We start from the raw sequence: 23,412 nt of genomic DNA, 5'->3' as shown, positions 1-23,412 counted from the left end.
TACAATAAATACGAGATTACGTATGATACAATATAATTGGATACATAGGTTATATATCACTCCTCAAAAGTTAAATAAATGGGATCCAACAGTATCTGACAGATGTTGTTCCTATTTCTTTTTTACAACGAAAACAATTCATGCAATCTAGACTTGTGAAAAGGTGAAAATATTTTGGGAAGATCTAAATCAGATATTAAATAAAATTACAGAAAGCAATATACCAAAAAACCCAGAGATCTTCCTCCTAAGTAACATAAAAAATAAAGAATTTGGACTTGATTTGGAGGGTGTACAAAAAAGATTTGTTAAGATAGCCCTAGCTGTAGCAAAAAAATGTATTATGTCAAACTGGAAATTAGAAGATAATTTGAAAATATAGCAATGGTATATAGAAATGAATAAATGTATTCCATTAGAAAAAATAACATATAGTTTAAGAAATAATATAACATTATTTGAACAAATATGGGAGCCGTACATGGAGTATAATAGAGAAAACCTACCGGGACATCTATCACCTAAAATGACAAAAGGAAAAGAGAATGGAAAGAATTGACTCAGTGGAAGTTTTTGTTCATTAATGTTGAGTGACAACATTGTTTGATGGGTTTGATGTATCTTGGACTCAGAGTTTTGAATGGATGGAGGGGAGGAGGGAGGGGGGTAGAAAACAACACTGTATATATTTGAAAGGAGAAATGTGTATATCTTGAATAATGTGATCTATAGTGTGAAAAATAAAAAAAATAAAAAAATAAAATCATTCAGGAATGTGATGGCAGCAGGGAAGAAGCTGTCCTTGTGCTGCTGAATCCCTGTCTTTAGGTTCCTGTACCGTTTTCCCAATGGTAGCAGAGTGAAGAGGCCATGGCCTGGGTGGTGGGGGTCCTTGAGGATAGAGACTGCTTTGTTAAGATGCCACCTCGTGTAGATGTCCTCAATGGAGTAAAGTCTGATGCCTGTGTTGTTGCAGGCCGAGTTAACAACCCTCTGGAGTTTTGTCCTGAACGTTGCCATCTCTGTACCAGTGATGCAACCAGCCAGAATGCTCTCCACAGTGCACCTGTAGAAGTTTTTGAGAGTCCTTGGTGACCCCTCAAACACCTCACTAAGTATAGCCACTGTTGAACCTTCTTCATGATTGCATCAATATGGAGACTCTAGGATAGATCCTCAGAGATGCTGACATCCAGGAATTTGAAGTTATTAACCCTCTCCACTACTGAGCCTTTGACAAGGAATGGATCATGTTCTCCTAACTTCCTCCTGAAGTCCACAATCAACTTCTTGGGTTTGCCAATGTTGAGTGCAAGACTGTTGGCATGACACTACTCAATGAGCTGATCTATCTCCCTCCTGCACGCTTCCTCGTTGCTGTTTGTGATTCTGCCAACAACTATGGTGTCATCGGCAGATTTGTAGATAGCGTTGGAATTGTGCCTGGCCACATTGTCTTGGATGTACGCACAGATCCTTTGACATGTGCCTATGCTGGTAACAGCGAAGTACACGAGATGGCAGAGGCCGACAGCATCGAATCCACGCTGCTGAAGATCCAACTGCGCTAGGTGGGTCACGTCTCCAGAATGGAGGATCATCGCTTTCCCAAGATCGTGTTATATGGCGAGCTCTCCACTGGCCACTGTGACAGAGGTGCACCAAAGAAAAGGTACAAGGATTGCCTAAAGAAATCTCTTGGTGCCTGCCACATTGACCACCGCCAGTGGGCTGATATCGCCTCAAACCGTGCATCTTGGCGCCTCACAGTTTGGCGGGCAGCAACCTCCTTTGAAGAAGACTGCAGAGCCCACCTCACTGACAAAAGGCAAAGGAGGAAAAACCCAACCCCAACCAACCAATTTTCCCTTGTAACCGTGTCTGCCTGTCCTGCATCGGACTTGTCAGCCACAAACGAGCCTGCAGCTGACATGGACATTACCCCTCCATAAATCTTCATCTGCGAAGCCAAGCCAAAGAGAGAGAAGATGCTGATAATCAGTGAGGAGACGACATTGTTTCCAATTTGTACTGAATATGGTCTTCCGATGAGGAAGTCAAGGATCCAGTTGCAGGGGGGGGGGGCTGTAGAGACCCAGAGTTTGGAGCTTGTTGATCAGCAACTGTGTTGATGGCTAAGCTGCAGTCGATGGAGAGCGGCCATATGAGCTGCTGTTTTTGAGGGTGATCCACAGCTGAGTGGAGAGCCAGTGATAATGCACCTGCTGTGGAGTGATTGTGGCTGTCGGTGAACTGCAGTGGGTCCAGATTTTTAATTGGGTACAAGCTAATTCTGGCTACGATCAACCTCTCAAAGTATTTAATCACAGTAGATGTTAGTGCTGTGGGGCGATAGACGTTGAGGCAGCTCACAAGATCGAACATGCTGAGTAACTGCAATTCCAATTTGTTATCACTTTGTAATGAACCACGCACAGTTTCCAGGCCATTATTTCATATAATGGCTCTGAACAAGATTTTAGGATGAACAGCCAAAGTTTGGTCAAATGGGTAGTTTTTAAGGGGTCAAGAGGTAGAAAGGCAGATATGTTTGGACAAGGAATTCTAGCTGAGAGGCTAGATAACCACTGTCACAGCTAGCAAGAATGTGGTGATTAGAGTCAATGGGTTTAAGCTGTGATAAAGCAGGCATGATATTTGAACTTCCAATATTTGAGAAGCTGCACTGTATGATTTTGTTTTTTTTGGTTGGGGTCTCAGTCCATTTTTTCTGTTCTCAGGCTGCATATATCTCACACATTTACATCACCTTCTTCCCCCCCCCCCCCACCCCCCCACCCCAAGATATGATCCTTGCATACATTTAATAATTATTTTCCATTTTACCAAAAACAAATAGCTCTCAACCTTTTTGGTCTAAGGTCCACCTGGCTTCCGGCCTAACATTTCAAGGCCCACTAGTGGCAATGACTGAGCAACATTTTCAAGTCAAAAGCAGCTCTTTAAGAAACACATGTTTCCCTAGTTTAAGCATTTTATTTAACATTTTTAAAGATCCACATGGAAACACGCTGTGGCGCACCAGTGGTTCTCAACCCACTGTAGTCAGTGCCAACTGGATTGATTAGACAACATCTTTGATAGTTTTACATGTACAATCCCTAGAAGTAGTTATCCCAACTCCTACATATCTGTTCCTAGTCCACAATGTTACAACAGTCTACCAGGTTTAATGGCAGATTAATTGGCTTGAGTGATAAATTGACAAGACTTATTAGAAGATAAAATTTGCACATTGACGCGTCTTTCACACTTCAGTAGTAGCACTCTCGGCCATGTCGGATGATCATTCTCTGGCCCAGTCCACAGGTTTTAGCAGGTAAGTCATACTAGAGGACTCCAGCCTCACAGTGAATGAGCTGCAATGTATGAGATATTAAGCTTATTGGCAGTTCGGGCCAGGTGTTGATCATCCTGGGGTGCTATTCCAGGATCCTGGACACTCATATCCAATTAGGCACAGTAATATTTGCTCATAATTTCACTGTGCTTTGTGATCAGGGTTTTCCAAAGTATACTAGAGAAATAGAGTCCTCCTTTGCATTGAGTAGTGTGTGATGATGCTTGCGTGATTTACAGATTAAACAGCAGTAGTATTCACCTTTATCTAGCACAGAGAAATTACATGTGCCAGGGAACAACCCCATAGAGCGTCTGGAGCAGAAATCTCACTCATTGTGGCTTTGTGAGATCCACGGAGGGATACATGGATCTTGTGAGATGGGGATTGTTCTCATAGGAAAGCCACATTGAGGAAAGTAGCACTAGTGAACTTTGAAACTCAATCGACACAAACAATTAATATTTTGTGGCCAATTTAAGTATCGCCATTTTAAGTGAAGAGAAGTGTGGTAAAATTTAAATTTTCTGGTGCTTCAAGGCTTTTTTTTTTTATAAACGAATTTTTCTCCAGAGTTAACCACATCTTGGACTGAAACAGGTACGACTATTGCTTGATGGTGCTCTCTCCCAGCAACTTGTTCGATGCCACTGTTGTCCAAGAATGAAGAATATTCCCCATCTCACAAATCATACCTAGTAGATGCTAAAAGCCCTCCAGTATGGCAAAGTGCTAGAGAATACAGTAAAGGCCTTTTGTCTCCTGCCGGTGATGAAAAAATGTATTAATCACTGCAACAAGTCGCCATAATGCACATTTCAAGTGTCTCTACTTTGCATAGATCTATATTAGGCTATATTTAGCAATGTTATTTCAGGAAGGCTGCATCAGTTTTTGTCAGCCTACTAGGCTGGCAATGCTTGATTATATATAATTACATTTTTCAGCCCACTTTACCACACAGAAAAGCAGTGATTTTGTGGTCTACCCAGGTTACAAACACTCAGATCAAAACATGAATCTTTCAAAGGTTGAAAAGAAATTGAAACAATACACAAAAATAATTTCAAAATACATGTAGAGTTGTCATGGTAAACTGTCTAAAACTAATTGTGTCGATAATGATCAAACCAATGCTAACTTAGCAGGTGTAAAGGTAAGCAGCAAGTATACTTCATCAGGGGTGATCTTATATACAGCACTGTTATTTCAGTCCATGAGTCCATGCCGTCCAATTTACACCCAATTAACCTACACACCTGGTACGTTTTATATAGTGGGAAGAAACTGGAGCCCCCGGAGAAACCCTCGCAGACACGGGGAAAACATACAAACTCCTTATAGACACTAATGCAGCAATATCCAGAAATCATGAGCTGTTCACTTTAATAGCCCATTAATAGCAATTGCTCCATTGTCTACTGGCTGCAATAAGAACTAAGCAATAATCAAATTACAATCAGGAATACTTGAAAATCTTTCCTTCCCCATCCACAAAAACACCTGGTAACTGAGCGTTACAATAATGGAGGTTCTGGCAATCCATAGCAAAGACAATTAATTCATTAGCAGGCAAGACATGGAGTGAAAACTATCAATTATATGTTTTTTTTTTAAATCAGGAGCTTACTTGAAACTATACAATATTTTTGCAAGAAATCCAACTAATTTGCATTTGAAATTATCCACTTACTTCATACAAAGATGATTAGCTCAAAAAATCATTAATAGCTAGAATGGTTTGAGAGATGGTGAAATCAGGCCATGGAATCCAACAGTTCAAAGAAAAAAATATATATTTATTTATTTAAAATTTAGACATACAGCATGATAACTAGCCCTTTTGGCCCAATTAACCTACACCCCCAGTATGTTTAAAATGGTGGGAGGAAACAGAAGCCGCCAGGAAAACCCACACAGACACGGGGAGAATGTGCAAACTCCTTACAGACAGCATGGGATTTGAACCCTGGTCACTATTGCTGGCGCTGTAACAGTGTTGTGCTAATCGCTACATCAACCGTGCTGCCCCAAACCAAAAATAGCTGTTGAACTTTGTAAAACAAGTGCATTCTCATTCTGGAAGAATGAAATCAAACAGGTTGAAGTCCCTCCATCAAACACAGCAGTCACCATGATAATCTTGTGAAACAAAATGTCAAACATCCACATTTCCTATACAAATTTAAGAGAACCAATCGAAATTAGTTCTGTTCAATCAAGAAGTGAGAGTCCATTTTCTTACCTGTGTTCTTTGTAGACTCCAGGACAGTAGAATAAAGCTGTGAAAATGATTTGTCCCCTGCATACAGTGCTCAGTGTCAGACTAATTCCATACAGGGAGGTGAGGAGGAAAAGAAACAGGGTCAGAATAAATGCACGATGATTGCCTTGACCTACACAACTGTTAATCCTGGAAACAGAACAAGATATATATATATATAAATAAAAATGGTTGGGAGTCAAACTTCATGCAATCTAAGCTGGACTGATTTCTCCCAGCTGTAAATGATAAATGTCACATATTTTCTACAAAAATAACTGTTCAACTGGAAATGTTAACGAAAGTCAAAAATATCCCACATCAAACTATTAACACAACAGATCAGACCAGACTACTTGTATCAACATGCCCAGTTCTGCCCCAAGTCACAGGCTTGTAAGTTTAATATCCAAAGAAATATTACAACTGGTATCAAAGACTTTGGGAAATTTAATATTTGCATTCACAATCCTTTTCAATGATCCCAGACAAGATGCTATCAGGGCAGGAAGGGATGACAAATTTCCACTACACAAGGCTTCAGCTTTGAAGAAGGGTGAGAGGATGAAGCAAAAAAAACTTTGCCTGATTATTGGTGAGAATGGTGGAACTCCACAGCAGTTGTTTCACTGAACAATCACTTCCTGAAGATTCCTGCAGAAGAGCTACAAATTACATAAACCTTCCCCCACCCCTTCATAGATATCACTCCTTAAAGACATTTTACTACCAATAGCAGTCCTTATTTACCTGCCTACGGTCATTCCACATTCCCTTCAATCTAAGGTACCCCAAGGCAAATGCAAAACCATTATGTAATCAATAGTTCACCTACCAAACACAGTGATGGTCTAGCCTTTGTACACATGACGTGCATATTCGACAATGTCCTGAACGAGGTGTTCTTAAAATCTTGCATACTGCACACCAGTCCTTTTTGAATTCATTTTGATCCATTTGCAGCTTGCCATTATGACCATAATGATTTAGTTTTGATGGTGTGTCCCAGCCCACAGGCTGAATGTGGCAGGTGCCACTTGCATTGTGTGATGAAACACTATTGCTTTGAGCATCTTTGATTGCAACAGTTTCATTGTCTGCCCTGAGGTAGCCTGGGTCCTTCTTCGCTTGTGCTAAACTCACTAGTGTCAGGACCAAACCACTCGTGAGCACAGTCAAGTGTACAGAATCTATGGTGCCTCGAGGCATTATTTCAGTCACAAATAGGTAGTACATGTAACCCAGAGAAAAGAGACCCAAACTGAGAAAAAATAGTGTGTGCCCTTTCTTCTGGTGAGTGACATAATAGTACCAGAGAACCAATATCGGCAAGGATGTCAAAATGACAAGTGCCAAAAAGAAATGAAGGGCGGCAACATGTAGGAAGATCGGGAGGAAAATAAGAGGCGGTAGAATTGTGACGTCGATCTTCTTGGCACCAGTCCCCAACAACCAAGGAACCCGCAGTCGATCATAAATGGTGTCCAACGCTCGTTCGATATTCTGCGCACTGATGGATTTTCCTTTCAAACACCTGAAAGTGAGGCAAGATATTGGAATTATTTCAAAACATTTATTTCCCTCATTTGAAAGAACGTAAAACATCATAAAGTGAAAAAATTCACAAAAAAGCAATGGAAGCACAGATCCTTCAAAGCCCGTGGAAACCATCTGGCAAAGAAGGGAATATGATGGAGAATCAAGATGTTGCACATTTCGATGGATTTCATGGACTTTTTGATTAAATGATAATGAGCTTAGGGAACACAATGTACATATTCAGTGAAATTCTTACTTGCTAGTCAAACTGGTACTTTGTAAAGAAAAAACTGTAATAGTTATACATTAAAGAGAGATATTAAATACAAAAGATAGTATTAGATATTCACAGTATTTCATAATATTGTTAAACAGGACATCTAATCAAATGAAGTCTAGTTTATTGTCATCTGATTACAGAAGTACAACCTGACCCAACAGTGTTCTCCGGTCCTCGGTGCAAAACATGCAGACACACAACCAGACATAACATACAGACAATACGTATAGAGCACAAGTCTCGGATAGTTAGTGTGAGCAGTTCCTTTGCTCGATCAGCATTCTCACTGCCCATGGGAAGAAGCTGTTTCTCAGCCTGGTGGCGATGGCTCTGATCCTCCTCTTTCCCGATTGGAGCATCTGAAAGTTGCTGTGTGCAGGGTGGAAGAATCTAATATTGCTGTGAGAAGAGGTTTGATATAGCATGGAGGTTTCATTGGATTACAAGAGAATTCTTGTCCAAAGTAATTTTCAAAAATTACAAGAATATTTTTGAGTTCTAAATAGTTAAATAGTCTAATTTATGTCCTACTAAAGTTCCAACTGCCTTAATTTAAATACATCTTTACTCACCTAAGGTTTTGCACCAACCAAATTCTGTTGTCGCCAGAGCCCATCTCTGTTCATTGTCATTACACTGTCAACTGAGAGAAATGTCTGCTGCAACCAGATATGCATTAAATGTGGAGTCTCCTTACCAGTGGATCCTTTGTGCTCAACAGTAATCAGTGATTTGAAGAGAATTTAAGGTTTTTTTTTTAATGTACCTGCTGGTAAAAAGTTCAAAAATATTGGCCCAGATTTTGTGTGGCCATAATCCAATATCACTCTTGGGTCACCAATGTAGCCACTGTGTCACAGTTCGAAATGAAGAACAAGAAAATGATCAGACGTAGTCGAGCCGAAGTTCAGTACAAGTTGTTGACTCAAGCAGAAACCGGCAGCTTTTGAAAACCTCGTGTGTTGTGTCATCATGACGTCACTTGGAACTTTCTGAGCTGGTTCGATTAAGCCTCTGGTGAGCAGCTACACTCTCTCGCTATCTAATCTTCTTTCAATTCTTAATGTGCTTCATCCGGTCCTCAGTTGGGAAACACACCATCCAGGTCTCCAGATCCTAGATACAAGCTATGTAATCTCATCCCCTATCATGTGATTCCATAATAACATTATCCTCTCCATCCACTTTCACAACCAGATAGATAGCTTCCAGCAACAAGCTCCATATCCTGATGGTCTATCATCAGGTGGGTAATCTTTTTGTTTTTAAACATTAAGCAATTCCTATGCCATCAGTGCTGTGATTAGTAAGGGATTACTTAAGGTGGCATGTGAGTGGGAAGGCTGAGAATCTCTGCTCTAGACCCAATTTTTACTGAAATATTTTGCTTGAGAAAAATTGCCATTAGCCTATCCCTTTGGAGTTATGAAACCGTGCACATAACAAGTCAATCAGGTATGATTAAAACAGTGATTATATGGGTAGATCCTCGCTTGAAGGAATGTCTATTTAGGATGTGTGACTCAATGGATTAATTAAATATATGCTTATAAAAGGGATTAAATTGGTTTGGCTGTTAGGCTCCATGCATTTTACAGACAGAACAGTGCCTTGCAAAGTTCCAAGGCCAGGTACAAACAGAAGGTTCTGGGCTTTAGTAACATTTGCAAGCACACCCCAGAAACTGAAGCATTTGTGAGCTAAGGGGGCCATGTGTTTTTTGTAAAGCCTGCAAATTGCAACATTTGCAAAATGAAACCAAAAAAAAGTGCCTAGAACATTAGGAGGGGAGGGGCAGAGAATGAGAGCGAAGGAGTTAGCAGGAGGCAGTCTGAGAAAAGGCTGGACAGGAGTGTGGTGATATGACTGTATGCACTGGCTGCCCCACCCTCCAGGTGTCTCCCTGCTTTAGCTCCTCCCTCAGTCCTGCCCATGTGACTCCGAGCCATAAAGGTCGAGTTCCCTCTCCTTCCCGCTCATTTTCCTAGCCTGGACCCAGGCCAGCAGTCTCTAGCTCACAGTTGTCAAACTCAGGCCCGCGAGCCAAATTTGGCCCGTGATATAATTACATTTGGCCCGCAAGATCATATCAAATATGTATTAGAGCTGGCCGCCGCGCCATATACAGCTAATACTATAAATCCCAGAATGCTTTGCAAATGCATTGGCGCCGGCCCGTCAGCACGCTAATCGCCCCCACCTCCTCTCTTTACTTTCATTAGCATCTGTGACCTGTCGCCCAACTCACATGTAATAAACCCCTTACGAAAAATGGCCAAACGAAAGACAGAAAACAGGACCTTTCAAGAGAGGTGGGAGGAAAACTCTGACCCCAGAGTTTGATGAACTTGCATCTAAGAAGAGATGCCAAGTATATGGTTTAGACCCAGGTGCATCAGAGTAAATCACAGTGTAGCAAGCTAAGCTTGGATTAATATTTTCTTTGGTTAACTTTGGACTGTTCATAGTTGAAAGATTGGATTTTCATTGAAGCAAGTTGTTATTTTTTTGACTTGTTGGCTTATGGAAAAAAAAACATTTAAAAGGAGCTTAAAGGCAATAGAGAAATATTATTTATTGAATATTTTATTTCTCATTTGTTAATGCTTCTCATGGAAAGAGTTTAACCAAAACTATTATTAAACATTTATTTTAATAAGAAAAAGTTTAACATTACGTATGTTGAAAGAAGAGAAAACATGCAGATGTTGTTGAAAATTTTCAATAAATATTTAGTTTGGCCCACGACTTAGTCCAAGTTTTTAATTTTGGCCCTCTGTGAATTTGAGTTTGACACCCCTGCTCTAGCTCAATAAAGCCTATCGTTCCCCTCAGTCTTCTGTCTGCATCATTATTGGGGCTACCAATAGTGCCCATCAACGAGTTGCTAAAAAGGCTCCTTTTTCAAGACTGGGCAGAATTCTAATATGGCAGCCTGAGTGCACTCTCTCTGAGGAAATCAGGAGTGGCGGCTAGTTTTCCCAGAGTGGCGAAGAGGAGAGGAACTCTGAGAAGAACCTGGAAAGAAGACAAGTTTCTTCCAGAAGACACTCCTGTTTGGGGTGTCCAACAAGCAACAACCATCTCTCTGTAACCCTCCACAATTTTCCTGCCTGGTAATTCTAAGCACTGAAGTTTGCTTGAATGTAATGTCTGTTTGATTCTGTGTACAGGATTGAAGATTACCGGAAACTGTAGCCTTGGAAATGTGGACAGAAGAAGATTGACCAGTAAAAAGGACTTTCTTGAAAACACATTACACAATTTAGTTTGGGGGAGGGATTGTGTAAATAACAGTGTTGATAAGTTAAGTGTTGATCTTGTTCTATACTCAGAGAATTAAACTAATTTTGTTTAAAGAACCATTGCTTTGGTGTATTTCTATTGCTGCTGGTATACGGGGTTCACTGAACTCATAACAGATGGACATATGTAATGAGCAGATATCACCTTAAGCAATCCCTTACTAATCACAGAGCACTTATGGCATAGGGAATACTAAAAGTGGACTGTGAGGTTTTTTTTTAAAAAAGGTTGCCCACCCCTGGTCTGTCATCACTTCATACTTAGCAAATACATTCTCTCCCTGGATAGGATCAGTTTATATGCGTTTGCATTCTCCATTTTCACCAATCACATCAAACTCACAGATCGTAAAGTTTAACACTGTGGCTGAAGGTTGGTCAAAGATTTCCTCCTCTCACTTGTGTGTCTAAGTATATTTGGTTTCAGTAGGATAATGTTTGTAAGAGAATATTTTTTCTACCACCCCCCCCCCCCCCCCCCCACTCCGGAAGAGAAGATTTCCAGTCAGATAAGACGAACTATCACAGAAGAGGAAGTCAGCTTGCAGGCACTCCCGCTGAGACCCACAAACTACTTTCAGAAACTGGAAACTCTATTGTTTGGATTTTACTGTTGAACCTGTTCAAGAATGAGACTAGAATTTTCTTGCAGATTTTAGACTGGATGTTTTATTTAAACATACAGTATTAAGGGATTCAACTAATTTCATGACATGTTCATGACAATAAATTCTTATTCTGACTGACCAATGTAAAGATGTCATTTATATCCTAATCATAAATAAGGGACAGGCCATGCAGATGAAAACATTCCATTTTTTCCCCATACAGAGGCAGTGGAAATGTGGAACTTATTATCCAAAAGGGAGAGAATCTCACATCAATTAAAACTGCAAATGAGATTGGTGGCATTTGTTTGAATGTTGGGCTCCAAAGGTAAAGCAATAGCTCTATTCCTGTTACAATATTGGGTTTTGAAGTTTTACAGCACAAAATAAAACCTCCACTATGCTACATATTAAAAAAAAAGCCAGAAACAATGTTCTCTTACAAACTTTATCCCCCAAAAACAGAAGAGGAAAGGAAAAAAAAAGTGTTGGCATTGTGTCCTACAAGTTCAATGAGGCACATTGGCATGTGATTTCACGTATACAAGACAAGGTTGGCTGGTAAAGGAAGTTTAAAGCTAAACTGAAACGATGTTCTGCCAGTGATCCTTCAAAAAATTGGACACTTGTTATGGGTTCCACACAAATTATTTGAAGATGATTTACAAGAGACAGTCATTGTGATCATTCAACTTAATTTACCAATCTCATCTCAAAGAAAGGGTGCCAACTATTTTAAAAAAAAACTTTTATTCGTTCAAAAACAAATAATGACATATACAGCAATTAAACATGAACATGAATGTTTTTATATATAAAAGAAAAAACAAAGAAGCCCCCATTTCAGCCAACTCTCTTAAGAGCCATAAAAAAGAAAAAAGAAATATTTAAAAAGTTATACTCAGAATATTTACATTTCAATTTATATTGATTAGATTTTAATATGTATATTTGAGTATAACAGACACTTATTAATAAAAAAATTATCACCATGCGAAACATACGTAATTTTTTTGATTATTAAATAATATTTCATCTCATTATGCCATCTATTAATTTCAATCATATTTGTATCTTTCCACGTACTGGCAATACATTTTTTCGCTACAGATAAAGCTAAATATACTAATCCCAAGCCTTTCAGAGGTTGCAAACTACCCAATAAAAATACTGTTGGATCTAAAACTATTTCAATCTTATACAGATATTCTAAAAACGACTGAATTTTCTTCCAAAAAGATTGTATATGTATACATAACCAAACAGCATGAAAAAAAGTTCCAACCGTATCACCCCATCTAAAACACAAATCTGATTCATTAAAACCACATTTTTTAAAATTCTTCAGGTGTCAAATATAATTGATGTAAAAAATTGTAATTAATCATTGCATAATGTGCATTTATCAATCTAGTTACACTATCATGACAGATACCTAACCAATCCTCTTCAGAAAAAATAAAACCAATATCCGCTTCCCATTTAATTTTAGATCTATCACAACCCTTTTTATCCATACCATCCTGTAATATTTGATACATAAATGAAATATAACCCTTCTCTGGTCTCAAATTTAGTCATTTTAGGTAAAATCATATCTCTACCAAACATACATTTTACCAAAGATCGAATTTCATAATAAAGAAATAAAGAATAAAGGCTGCCATCTAAATCAAATATAAAAAGTTTCACAGGCATTTTTAAAACCAGACCTATGCAACAAACCATGAGGAAGACAGGAGACCGAATTATCCACAATAGATTACCATTAATGCATTAACACTAGTTTATTTTTTAATCTTTGTGAGGTTTTTGGAAGAATACACAAGAGAGTCTGGAAAAACAACCAACTGAAAAAACTCTCAAAGATTAGCGTATACAGAGCCGTTATCATACCCACGCTCCTGTTCGGCTCCGAATCGTGGGTCCTCTACTGGCATCACTTAGGGCTCCTAGAACCCTTCCACCAGCGTTGTCTCCGCTCCATCCTCAACATTCATTGAAGCGACTTCATCTCCAACTTCGAAGTACTCGAGATGGCAGAGGCCGACAGTATCGAATCCACGCTGCTGAAGATCCAACTGCGCTGGGTAGTTCACGTCTCCAGAATGGAGGACCATCGCCTTCCCAAGATCGTGTTATATGGCGAGCTCTCCACTGGCCACCGAAACAGAGGCGCACCAAAGAAGAGGTACAAAGACTGCCTAAAGAAATCTCTTGGTGCCTGCCACATTGACCATCGCCTCAAACCGTGCATCTTGGCGCCTCACAGTTCGGCGAGCAGCAACCTCCTTTGAAGAAGACCTCAGAGCCCACCTCAATGACAAGACACAAAGGAGGAAAAACCCAACACCAACCAACCAATTTTCCCTTGCAACCGCTGCAACCGTGTCTGCCTGTCCCGCATCGGACTTGTCAGCCACAAACGAGCCTGCAGCTGACGTGGACATTACCCCTCCATAAATCTTCGTCCGCAAAGCCAAGCCAAAGATTTATTAAAATGTAAATGTGATCAGTATACTCAAAAAGAAACATGTCGATGCATCTTTAATACAAAGACACTATCTGATAATAGCAACATTTGAGAAGGATTTGAGAAGCAAGATCAATATTCACATAAACCATCTGGTTTCCTGGAATTTTACTTACATGCAATGCTAAATGAAATTATGCAAAAATAAAAGTTAATTCAATTTAATAGTTGAATCTTAATCGACTGCCAGCAATGCAATTCGTCTGGGTACATCATTTTGCATTGAAAACTAATGCCACAAAGAATTATAAAATGCTTCACTTTTGCAACACAAGTTATTTTAAGGTATATTTTAAAAGTAAATGATTTTCCAGATCAGTCCAAGCTTTTTTTTTTAATTTCGGTTTGGCTTTTCCATTTCTTTAACTAAAAAAAAAATACATTTTTGTGATTTGTGTAGTAACTCTGTGGCAATTGGATCCTTCTATAGTGGTGTCTACTTTCCATCCTATGATGGGACCTCTATCATTCTGGCCATCTTGCAAAACAATTTGGGGATTTTAAAACTGACTTTCAAAGCAAAACTTATTAACAAAGGTTTAAAAAGGGAAGTCACAGGATGTAACTACTGCAGAATTATTGCTACCTATAAAAGATGGACCAGCAGTTTGTAGGGAGGGGACTGTACAGCGTGGTCTCATTGGAAAGGATCAATCACCTAATGGCTCTCATTGTTGGTACATGCATGGTTGACCATCTGACTTATTAAACAGGGCATTAAACATTCACACCATTTTATGTCCCAAACCAATATTGGCATCTATTGTATGAGGAATGATGTGTGTGGGAAATGTCTATGGAGATATTCCCCAATTAAAAGACAAAAAAAGTTAAAAGCTGGAAGTTAAAACTCCAGGAAATCAATTACCAGTAGAAATTATCCAGCGATAAAGCCACGTTAAGACAAGTCAGCCCACCCACATGAGAAATAATACATCACTTATTACATTTTTCCACCCAAACCAAAAACCCATACCCCCCCACCCCCCCACCCCCCCCCCACAAAAAAAGTTTGAAAGGTAGGAATTGTAATGAACTCTATTGAATTCCTTTGACCATGGGTTCACAGTATTTTGGCTTCAGTATGCTTCATCTGTACAAAATAATGAAGGAGAACACTCAAAGATGGATGGGGAAGACCCACCATCCAGTTCACAAGCACCCTCGACACACTTTGGACCACCAAATCACATAATTAGCTATCAGAGAACATGCTATACCCAAGAGAATGCCCATAACTGACACAAAGCCAATCATATCTTCGTTAACACTAAAGGCAAGAAAAAGGTTCCACAAATTTGAAGGAAGCTTTAATGTCTAGAAATGAATCAATTTTATAGCACAAGATGATATCCTGGTGAAAGCACTTTTTTTCTGGAATGGAAATGTCACGGCTGCTGGTGGAGAGTTCAACACAACTACTGTATAATGCATAATAAGATGATAACTAGATATTGTAACATTGGGCCACATCTAGATGTCCCAAGGCATCAGATGTTTTTACATAATAGAGCAATACATTTTCAGAGAGGAAATTTCAATCTACATTTTAGGGAAGACATTTTCAAAAAGGGAATTGACTATTTGTACTGTTATGTGTGTGCAGTTTTCAAATGAAAGAAATTAGTGGGTTAACTTGTCCAAAGCAAAGATTGAATTCCATTAACAAAGGCAAAATAGGGCAAATTAACATCAATTTACAGTGGTTACAATCCATAGTAGTTTTGAGGACTTTCATTGGGACTCAGTGAAATGAATAAAACTATTTGCTTTGGCAAAGTATAATAACAGAAGGACAACACATTATGGTAAGACATTTCTGACCTGTCACAGGCCTCGTCCACATCCTCACAGTCACAGCAACTGGCCAGCATGTGAGTTCTCTCTCCATGACGGTTTATGTACTCACAACAGCAAAGACTGCCATCCTCATCAGACACTTTGGAGCATTTCTTCTTCATGATGTGCTTTTTCCTGAACCTAAATCTACAAAAACAATGACAGAAATAGAGCTAAGTAATCCATAATGACTGGTTCCCACTCTGACCGGACTGCATGCAAAGCAAAGAGTCCTGGGTTACGGCCATATTTGGGTACAAAATGATTAGGTTCTATTCCTCATTTGCATAGTCCTCATTATTTCTTTCAACTTATATTAACAATCGTTATTGAACAAACAAAATCTAAGTTATACTTTTTCAGGTCTTGAGACATTACAGAATATAATCCTCTGCTATAAATTGCTTGAATGCATAAAATAGAGAACTAACACAGCTCCTAAATTTGAGTCGGTGTATTCCTTGACATTCTCAAGTTACCTCCCTGCTTGAAATATTGGATCAGGCAGAAAACTTGTGTCCAGGAGTTTATGACACTGGTCTTGGCAGAGTTTTATGCTCCTGGTTATTTAGAAAAGCAGTACTGTATATTACATCGATAAGACAGGAATGCTTTATATGATTCAACAGGATGTTGCTCAGTATGCTCTCAAAGTGTAATTTTATCACATCTCAATGCTCTGGCATAAAAGGTAAATGGAAGGCAAATGGCAGACAAATTATATCACAGAATTATACAGCATAGAAATGGGTCCTCTAATTTCACGATGCCTGTCCATACTAATCCATTTGAATACATCAGTCCCACAGCCTTCTGCACCTTTCCTATCCAAGTATCTGTCCAACCAAATACCTTTCAAAAATTGAAAAATAAATAAAGGATAAAAATTCCTTCTGGAATGTAAAGAGGCTCAGGGCAGACAGACAATAGTGCTGGGTGTGACGGTCTGGCCAGCCTGCTGGCAGATCATAATAAACCAGTGGGCTGGTCAGATAGCTTGGACTTGCAAGGGGAGGAGAATGCGAACCATCTTGTGTCCCGCCTCACAGAAATGGGGTTCCCAGGAAGTAAGGGGGAGCCAGAGAGGTGCCTTTTGGCAATTGGCAGCCTTCCTGAGGCCCCAACATAGAGTTCTGGGGAGAAAGGAACAGGACACCCAGTTAACAGGGGTGGTTGAAACACTGCAGCAGCATTGCTCCACCATGGGGGAAGCAGTCTAGGTTGATCAAACCTGGGCCAGAACTAAAGGCACAGAACTAGCGTGCAGGATAGTCAAGATGCAGCAGTTGGAAGTGGCTCGTCATGCTGGCTGGTAGCCAGACCAAGTCAAGGACAGAGCCATGGTGGGCAAACCCTGGCCCTAGAGCTGCTATGGAACTTGGATAAGGGTAGTACCAGTGTGAACCTATCCTATCGGTATGCATCTAATCAACAATCCATCAACAATGCCTTGTGGATGCCATTAGATACAGTTGATGGCAATGCACCTCTCTGGAGTGGGTAGTAACAGTAGTCTATGTGATATACCCCTACTTGCAGGAGTGGGATTTACAATTCTAGGCAGTGGCATATGACAGAGGAAGGGATAAGGGTCCTTAGCAAGTGGGCTCTAGTCACAGAACTCCCTGATGCAGTGCTTTTCCTTTCCATTGGCATACCAAGTAATCCCAATGCCAGAGGTGCTCAGTGATTAAAAAGCAAGTGATTGCTTAAGGCGGCATGTGAGTGGATAGAATAAAGATTGAGAACCACTGCTCTAGACCCAATTGTTTCTGAAATATTTTGCTTGAGAAAAATTGTCATTGGCCCATTTCCTTTGGAGTTATGAAACCGTGCATATAACGAGTCAATTAGGTACGATTAAAACTGTGGTTTTCAAACTTTTTCTTTCCACTCACATACCACCTTAAGCAATCCCTTACTAATCACAGAGCACTTATGGCATAGAAAATACTTAGTGATATGTGAGTGGAAAGAAAAAAATTTCAAAGCTCTGACTGCTCCCATGGCAGGTACACCCCAAGGACACTAGGATTGACCTGGTGTTGATAGGATATCTGGTCACTACTGAAGGACTTTTTAATCAGTCCAGCACTGAGGGAGACCACGTATCTGCTGGAAGGACTGGAGCACATGTGCTTACATCCGGAAGGTAGAAAAGGCATAGGATAGGGGTCTCCGTATGACCCATGTACATGACACTGTTGAAGGCAGGGGTAATTAGGGATCCAATCAACAGGATACCCACTTCTGCCCTGTATACACTCTGGAAGGGGTACAATGTAGGGAAATTGAGCGAGGGATGAGATCAATCCTCCAAAGGCAAGGGTTAGTCCGACCCCTCCAGACCATACTGAGGCCCTGCATGAACCAGTGTCGGAGCTGCAACAGGGAAATAGCCCAGTGGGTGGTGATCCTTCGCTCAGCTACCATAGGATTGGGGCCGGGTCCCCTGGTGGATTTGTTTGACAGCCAGTTCCTGGGCGGGAGACCCAACACCCTATATCCCTAACGCCATACACTGGGTATGGTAAGGTAATATTCAGTGGTGGCTGGCACTATTGGACACTGGTGATGAACACATCATCATCCCAGAAAACCCCGACACATAGCAGGGACCCCAAGTTGCCATTAAGGATCTCCCTCATTTTTGCCAAAGAGTCTCCCTCCAGGAAGCCATCAGCGCTGGTGGTGGCATCCCCAGAAAGTGTCCTGAGGATGAACATGCTCAAGGCAGACTTGAAAAACCAGGACAAAAAGAGCAGTATGCACGAGTGTAACTAGTTTTGTTGCACTTTGGTAACTGAATAGTAACTCCATTTTGTATTTATGATATCTTTAATTTATTGTCATTTTCTTTTTACAAAGTACTTGATTAACTGCAGCAAGAATTTGCACATCTTACAATGAACATGACAATTAATTTGTTTCCATTATCACAGAACTACCGATCACAGTCAAAGTAATTAGTCAAATTCGTGTTCTAAACTTACCTAACTATTTGACCTACAGACACAGAGAAAACCATGAGGTAAGAGGTATGAACAGTCTCATACAGAATTTGATGGAAAAATGTTTGGGTCAAGTTTTTTTTTCTGAAGGTTTCACTGTCTTTACACAAATCTTGGTCAATGCTATGATATTTCCTTTGACAATACAGACATTCATCTGTTGCAACATTGCCCACTGATCCAAGTCATTAAATACTCTGCAGCAAACAAATACAATGACCACAACTTCTAAATTTGCTGATTACATTAAACTGGATGTGAGGAAATAGTCAATATAGAGGAGTGTTGCAACAAATTACTGGAGAATATAAAAAATATAAAACTGACAACTGATTGGCAAATTAAATTTAATGTTTAGAAATTTGAATATTGCAGTAGGTAAAATGGAGGTCACTTTTTACTTGGAAAGGTGCAAGTCTTGGTGGGGTAGAGGATATTGACATATAAGCATGTCAATCACAGGTTGGCAACACCATTACAAAAGCCAGCCAAGCACTTGGATTTTATTTTGGCAGGAATGAAATTGGGAAGTAGGAAACTTATGCTAAGCATAAGGACAATGCTTAAAATTCTGATGCCATAATATCGAAGGTGCAGAAAAGATTGATAAAGATTAAACCAATCTCACTGAAACGAAGGGGCTAATTGTAAACTTTAGGCAGGGAAAACCAGAGGTATAAAATCCAGTGGAGAGGGTGAACAAATTTAAATTCCTGGGAATTACCTGGACCCAATATATTAATGTCATCATGAAGAAAGCATGTCAGTGCCTCTACTTCCTCAGGAGTTTACTGAGGTTCAATAAAACATTGAAAACCTTGACAAGCCTACAGATGTGTAGTGGAAAATGTTCTGACCGACTGCGTCACAGCCTGGTAAGAGGTACCAATACTTCTGAGGGAAAGCTCTGCCAAAGGTCATGGACTCAGCCCAGTACATCACAGGCAAAATTCAGTCAATTACCAAAGATTCACACCACCCAGCACATACTCTGTTCTCGCTACTGCCATCAGAAAAGAGATAGAGATGCCACAAGACTCATTGATCTAGCTGAGAGTAGAGTACCAATCTTCATCTGAAAATGTTATATTCAAATCTTATTCCCAATCACTCTTTTTTTTTTCTTTTTTTTTCCACACCATAAATCACAATAGCCATGATATACACTTTTTCTTTTCCACACATTTACAGTGACTTTTTCTCCCTGCCCCCTCCCTCCTCCCAAGCCACCCCCCCACTCTCATCCATTTTAGGTATACAATCTAGGTTGCATTAATTCAGTTAGACAATGTTGTCATTCAACAAAAATACACCAGAAATTCTACTGAGTCCATTCTTTTCTTTTCTTCTCCTTCCATCAACTTAGGTAATGTTTGTTCCCGGTAGGTTTTCGCTATTGTATTTAATGTAAGGCTCCCATACTTGTTCGAATATTTCAATATTATTTCTTAAACTATATGTTATTTTTTCTAATGGAATACATTTATTCATTTCTATATACCATTGTTGTATTTTCAAATTATCTTCCAATTTCCAGGTTGACATAATACATTTTTTTGCTACGGCTAGGGCTATCTTGACAAATCTTTTTTGTGCATCTTCCAAGTCAATTCCAAATTCTTTATTTTTTATGTTACTTAGGAGAAAGATCTCTGGATTCTTTGGTATATTGTTTTCTGTTATTTTATTTAATATCTGATTGAGATCATCCCAAAATTTTTCTACTCTCTCACATGTCCAGATTGCATGAATTGTTGTTCCCCTTTCTTTTTTACATCGAAAACATCTATCAGATACTGTTGGGTCCCATTTATTTAACTTTTGCGGTGTAATGTATAGTCTGTGTAACCAATTATATTGTATCATACGCAGCCTCGTATTTATTGTATTTCTCATCGTTCCAGAGCATAACTTCTCCCATGTTTCCTTTTTTATCTTTATATTTAAATCTTGTTCCCATTTTTGTTTAGTTTTACCATTTGTTTCCTCATTTTCCTTTTCTTGCAGTTTAATATACATATTTTTTATAAATCTTTTGATTAACATTGTATCTGTAATCACATATTCAAGGTTACTTCCCTCTGGTAAACTCAAGTTGCTTCCTAATTTATCTTTCAAGTAGGATCTCAGTTGGTAATATGCCAGCGCTGTATCTCCAGTTATATTGTACTTATCTCTCATTTGTTCAAAGGATAAGAATCTACTTCCTGAAAAACAATTTTCTATTCTTTTAATCCCTTTTTTTTCCCATTTTCTAAAGGCAAGGTTGTCTATTGTAAAAGGGAGTAGCTTATTTTGCGTCAATATTAGTTTTGGTATTTGGTAATTTATTTTATTTCTTTCTACATGAATCTTCTTCCATATATTGAGGAGATGGTGTAATACTGGAGAAGTTCTATGTTGTACCAATTTTTCGTCCCATTTATATAATATGTGTTCAGGTATCTTTTCCCCTATTTTATCTAATTCTAGTCTCGTCCAGTCTGGTTTTTCCCTTGTTTGATAAAAATCTGATAGGTACCTTAATTGTGCGGCTCTATAATAATTTTTGAAGTTTGGCAATTGTAAGCCTCCTTGTTTATACCATTCTGTTAATTTATCTAGTGCTATCCTCGGTTTCCCCCCTCTCCATAAAAATCTCCTTATTATTTTCTTTAACTCTGAAGAATTTTTCTGTCAGTTGTATTGGCAATGCCTGAAATAAGTATAGTATCCTTGGAAAAATGTTCATTTTAATACAGTTTATCCTTCCTATCAGTGTTAGTGGTAGCTCTTTCCAATGCTCTAAATCGTCCTGTAATTTTTTCATTAGTGGATTGTAATTGAGTTTATATAATTGGCCTAGATTTTTGTTTATTTGCACACCTAGGTATCTTATTGCCTGCGTTTGCCATCTGAATGGGGATTCCTCCTTAAATTTTGAGAAATCCGCGTTATTCATAGGCATTGCTTCACTTTTATTTACGTTTATCTTGTATCCCGACACTTCTCCATATTCCTTCAATTTCTTATATAGTTCTTTTATTGATAGTTCTGGTTCTGTTAAGTACACTATCACATCATCCGCAAACAGACTGATTTTATATTCCCTGTCTTTTATTTTTATTCCTTTTATATTATTATCTCTTCTTATCGATTCTGCTAGTGGTTCTATAGCTAGCGCAAACAATAATGGTGATAGTGGGCATCCCTGCCGCGTTGACCTGCTTAAGTTAAATTGCTTTGATACATGTCCATTTACTGTCACTTTCGCTAACGGTCCCTTATATAATGCTTTAATCCAATTAAAATACTTCTCCGGTAAACTGAATTTTTGCAATACTTTGAACAAGTAATTCCATTCTACTCTGTCGAAGGCCTTCTCTGCGTCTAAAGCAACTGCTACTGCCGGTGCTTTATTTCCTTCAACTGCATAAATTAATTTAATAAATTTACAAATATTGTCTGTTGTGCGTCTTTTTTTGATAAATCCAGTTTGGTCTAAATTTACCATTTTCGGTACCTGTTCTGCTAATCTGTTCGCTAATAGTTTAGCTATTATCTTATAATCTGTGTTTAGCAGAGATATTGGTCTATATGACGCTGGTGAGAGTGGATCTTTCCCTTGTTTTAGTATCACTGTAATTATTGCTGTTTTACATGAATCTGGTAAGTTTTGTGTCTCATCAATCTGGTTGATTACATCCAGGAGGGGCGGTATTATTAGGTCTTTAAATGTTTTGTAGAATTCTATTGGGAGTCCATCCTCTCCTGGTGTCTTATTATTTGGTAAATTTTTTATTATCTCTTGTATTTCTACTGTTCCAAATGGTTCTGTTAATTTATTTTGTTCCTCTATTTGTAGTTTTGGTAGTTCAATTTTAGTCAAAAATTCATCTATTTTCCCTTCTTTCCCTTCGTTTTCGGTTCGTTATAATTGTTCATAGAATTCTCTGAAGTTTTCCTTAATTTCTTTTGGATTATATGTAATTTGTTTGTCTTTTTTCCTTGTTGCCAATACCATTTTCTTAGTTTGCTCTGTCTTAAGCTGCCATGCTAGGATTTTGTGTGTTTTTTCCCCTAGTTCATAATATTTCTGTTTTGTCTTCATTATATTCTTCTCCACCTTATATGTTTGTAATGTTTCATATTTTATTTTTTTATCCGCCAATTCTCTTCTTTTGGTTGTATCTTCCTTTATTGCTAATTTTTTTTCTATGTTTATTATTTCCCTTTCCAACTGCTCTGTTTCCTGATTATAGTCCTTCTTCATCTTGGTTGCATAACTTATTATTTGCCCTCTAATGAATGCTTTCATTGCGTCCCATAGTATAAACTTATCTTCCACTGATTCCGTATTTACTTCAAAGTACATTTTTAATTGTTTTTCAATAAATTCTCTAAAATCCTGTCTTTTAAGTAGCATGGGGTTTAATCTCCATCTATACATTCTTGGAGGGATGTCCTCTAGCTCTATTGCCAATAACAGGGGTGAGTGGTCCGATAATAGTCTAGCTTTATATTCCGTTTTCCTAACTCTCCCTTGAATGTGGGCTGATAACAGGAATAGGTCTATCCTTGAGTATGTTTTATGTCTAGTCGAGTAGTATGAGTATTCCTTTTCTTTTGGGTTTTGTTTCCTCCATATGTCCACAAGTTTCATTTCTTGAATTGATTTAATTATAAATTTGGTT

General features: G+C 38.8%; 1 protein-coding gene across 6 annotated transcripts in view; it reads right to left on the bottom strand.

Annotated features, from left to right (window-relative positions):
- Positions 1-23,412, bottom strand: part of zdhhc23b (zinc finger DHHC-type palmitoyltransferase 23b) — a 47,842-nt gene that overhangs the window by 7,812 nt on the left and 16,618 nt on the right. For 5 of the 6 annotated variants that reach the window (XM_069890001.1, XM_069890004.1, XM_069890000.1 and 2 more), the window contains 3 exons: positions 15,714-15,875; positions 6,460-7,158; positions 5,607-5,774 (listed from right to left, as the gene is read on the bottom strand). In XM_069890001.1, coding sequence (XP_069746102.1) covers positions 5,607-5,774; positions 6,460-7,158; positions 15,714-15,850 — 1,004 coding nt within the window. In that variant the 5' untranslated portion in view covers positions 15,851-15,875. The remainder of the gene's footprint in view (positions 1-5,606; positions 5,775-6,459; positions 7,159-15,713; positions 15,876-23,412) is intronic. The other variant, XM_069890005.1, reaches the window with a different exon arrangement.

The sequence above is a fragment of the Narcine bancroftii genome, chromosome 7 (assembly GCF_036971445.1).
Source record: "Narcine bancroftii isolate sNarBan1 chromosome 7, sNarBan1.hap1, whole genome shotgun sequence".
Lineage (NCBI taxonomy): Eukaryota > Metazoa > Chordata > Chondrichthyes > Torpediniformes > Narcinidae > Narcine > Narcine bancroftii.
The sequence above is the reverse complement of the archived record's forward strand: the minus strand, read 5'-3'. Positions and strand labels throughout refer to the sequence as shown.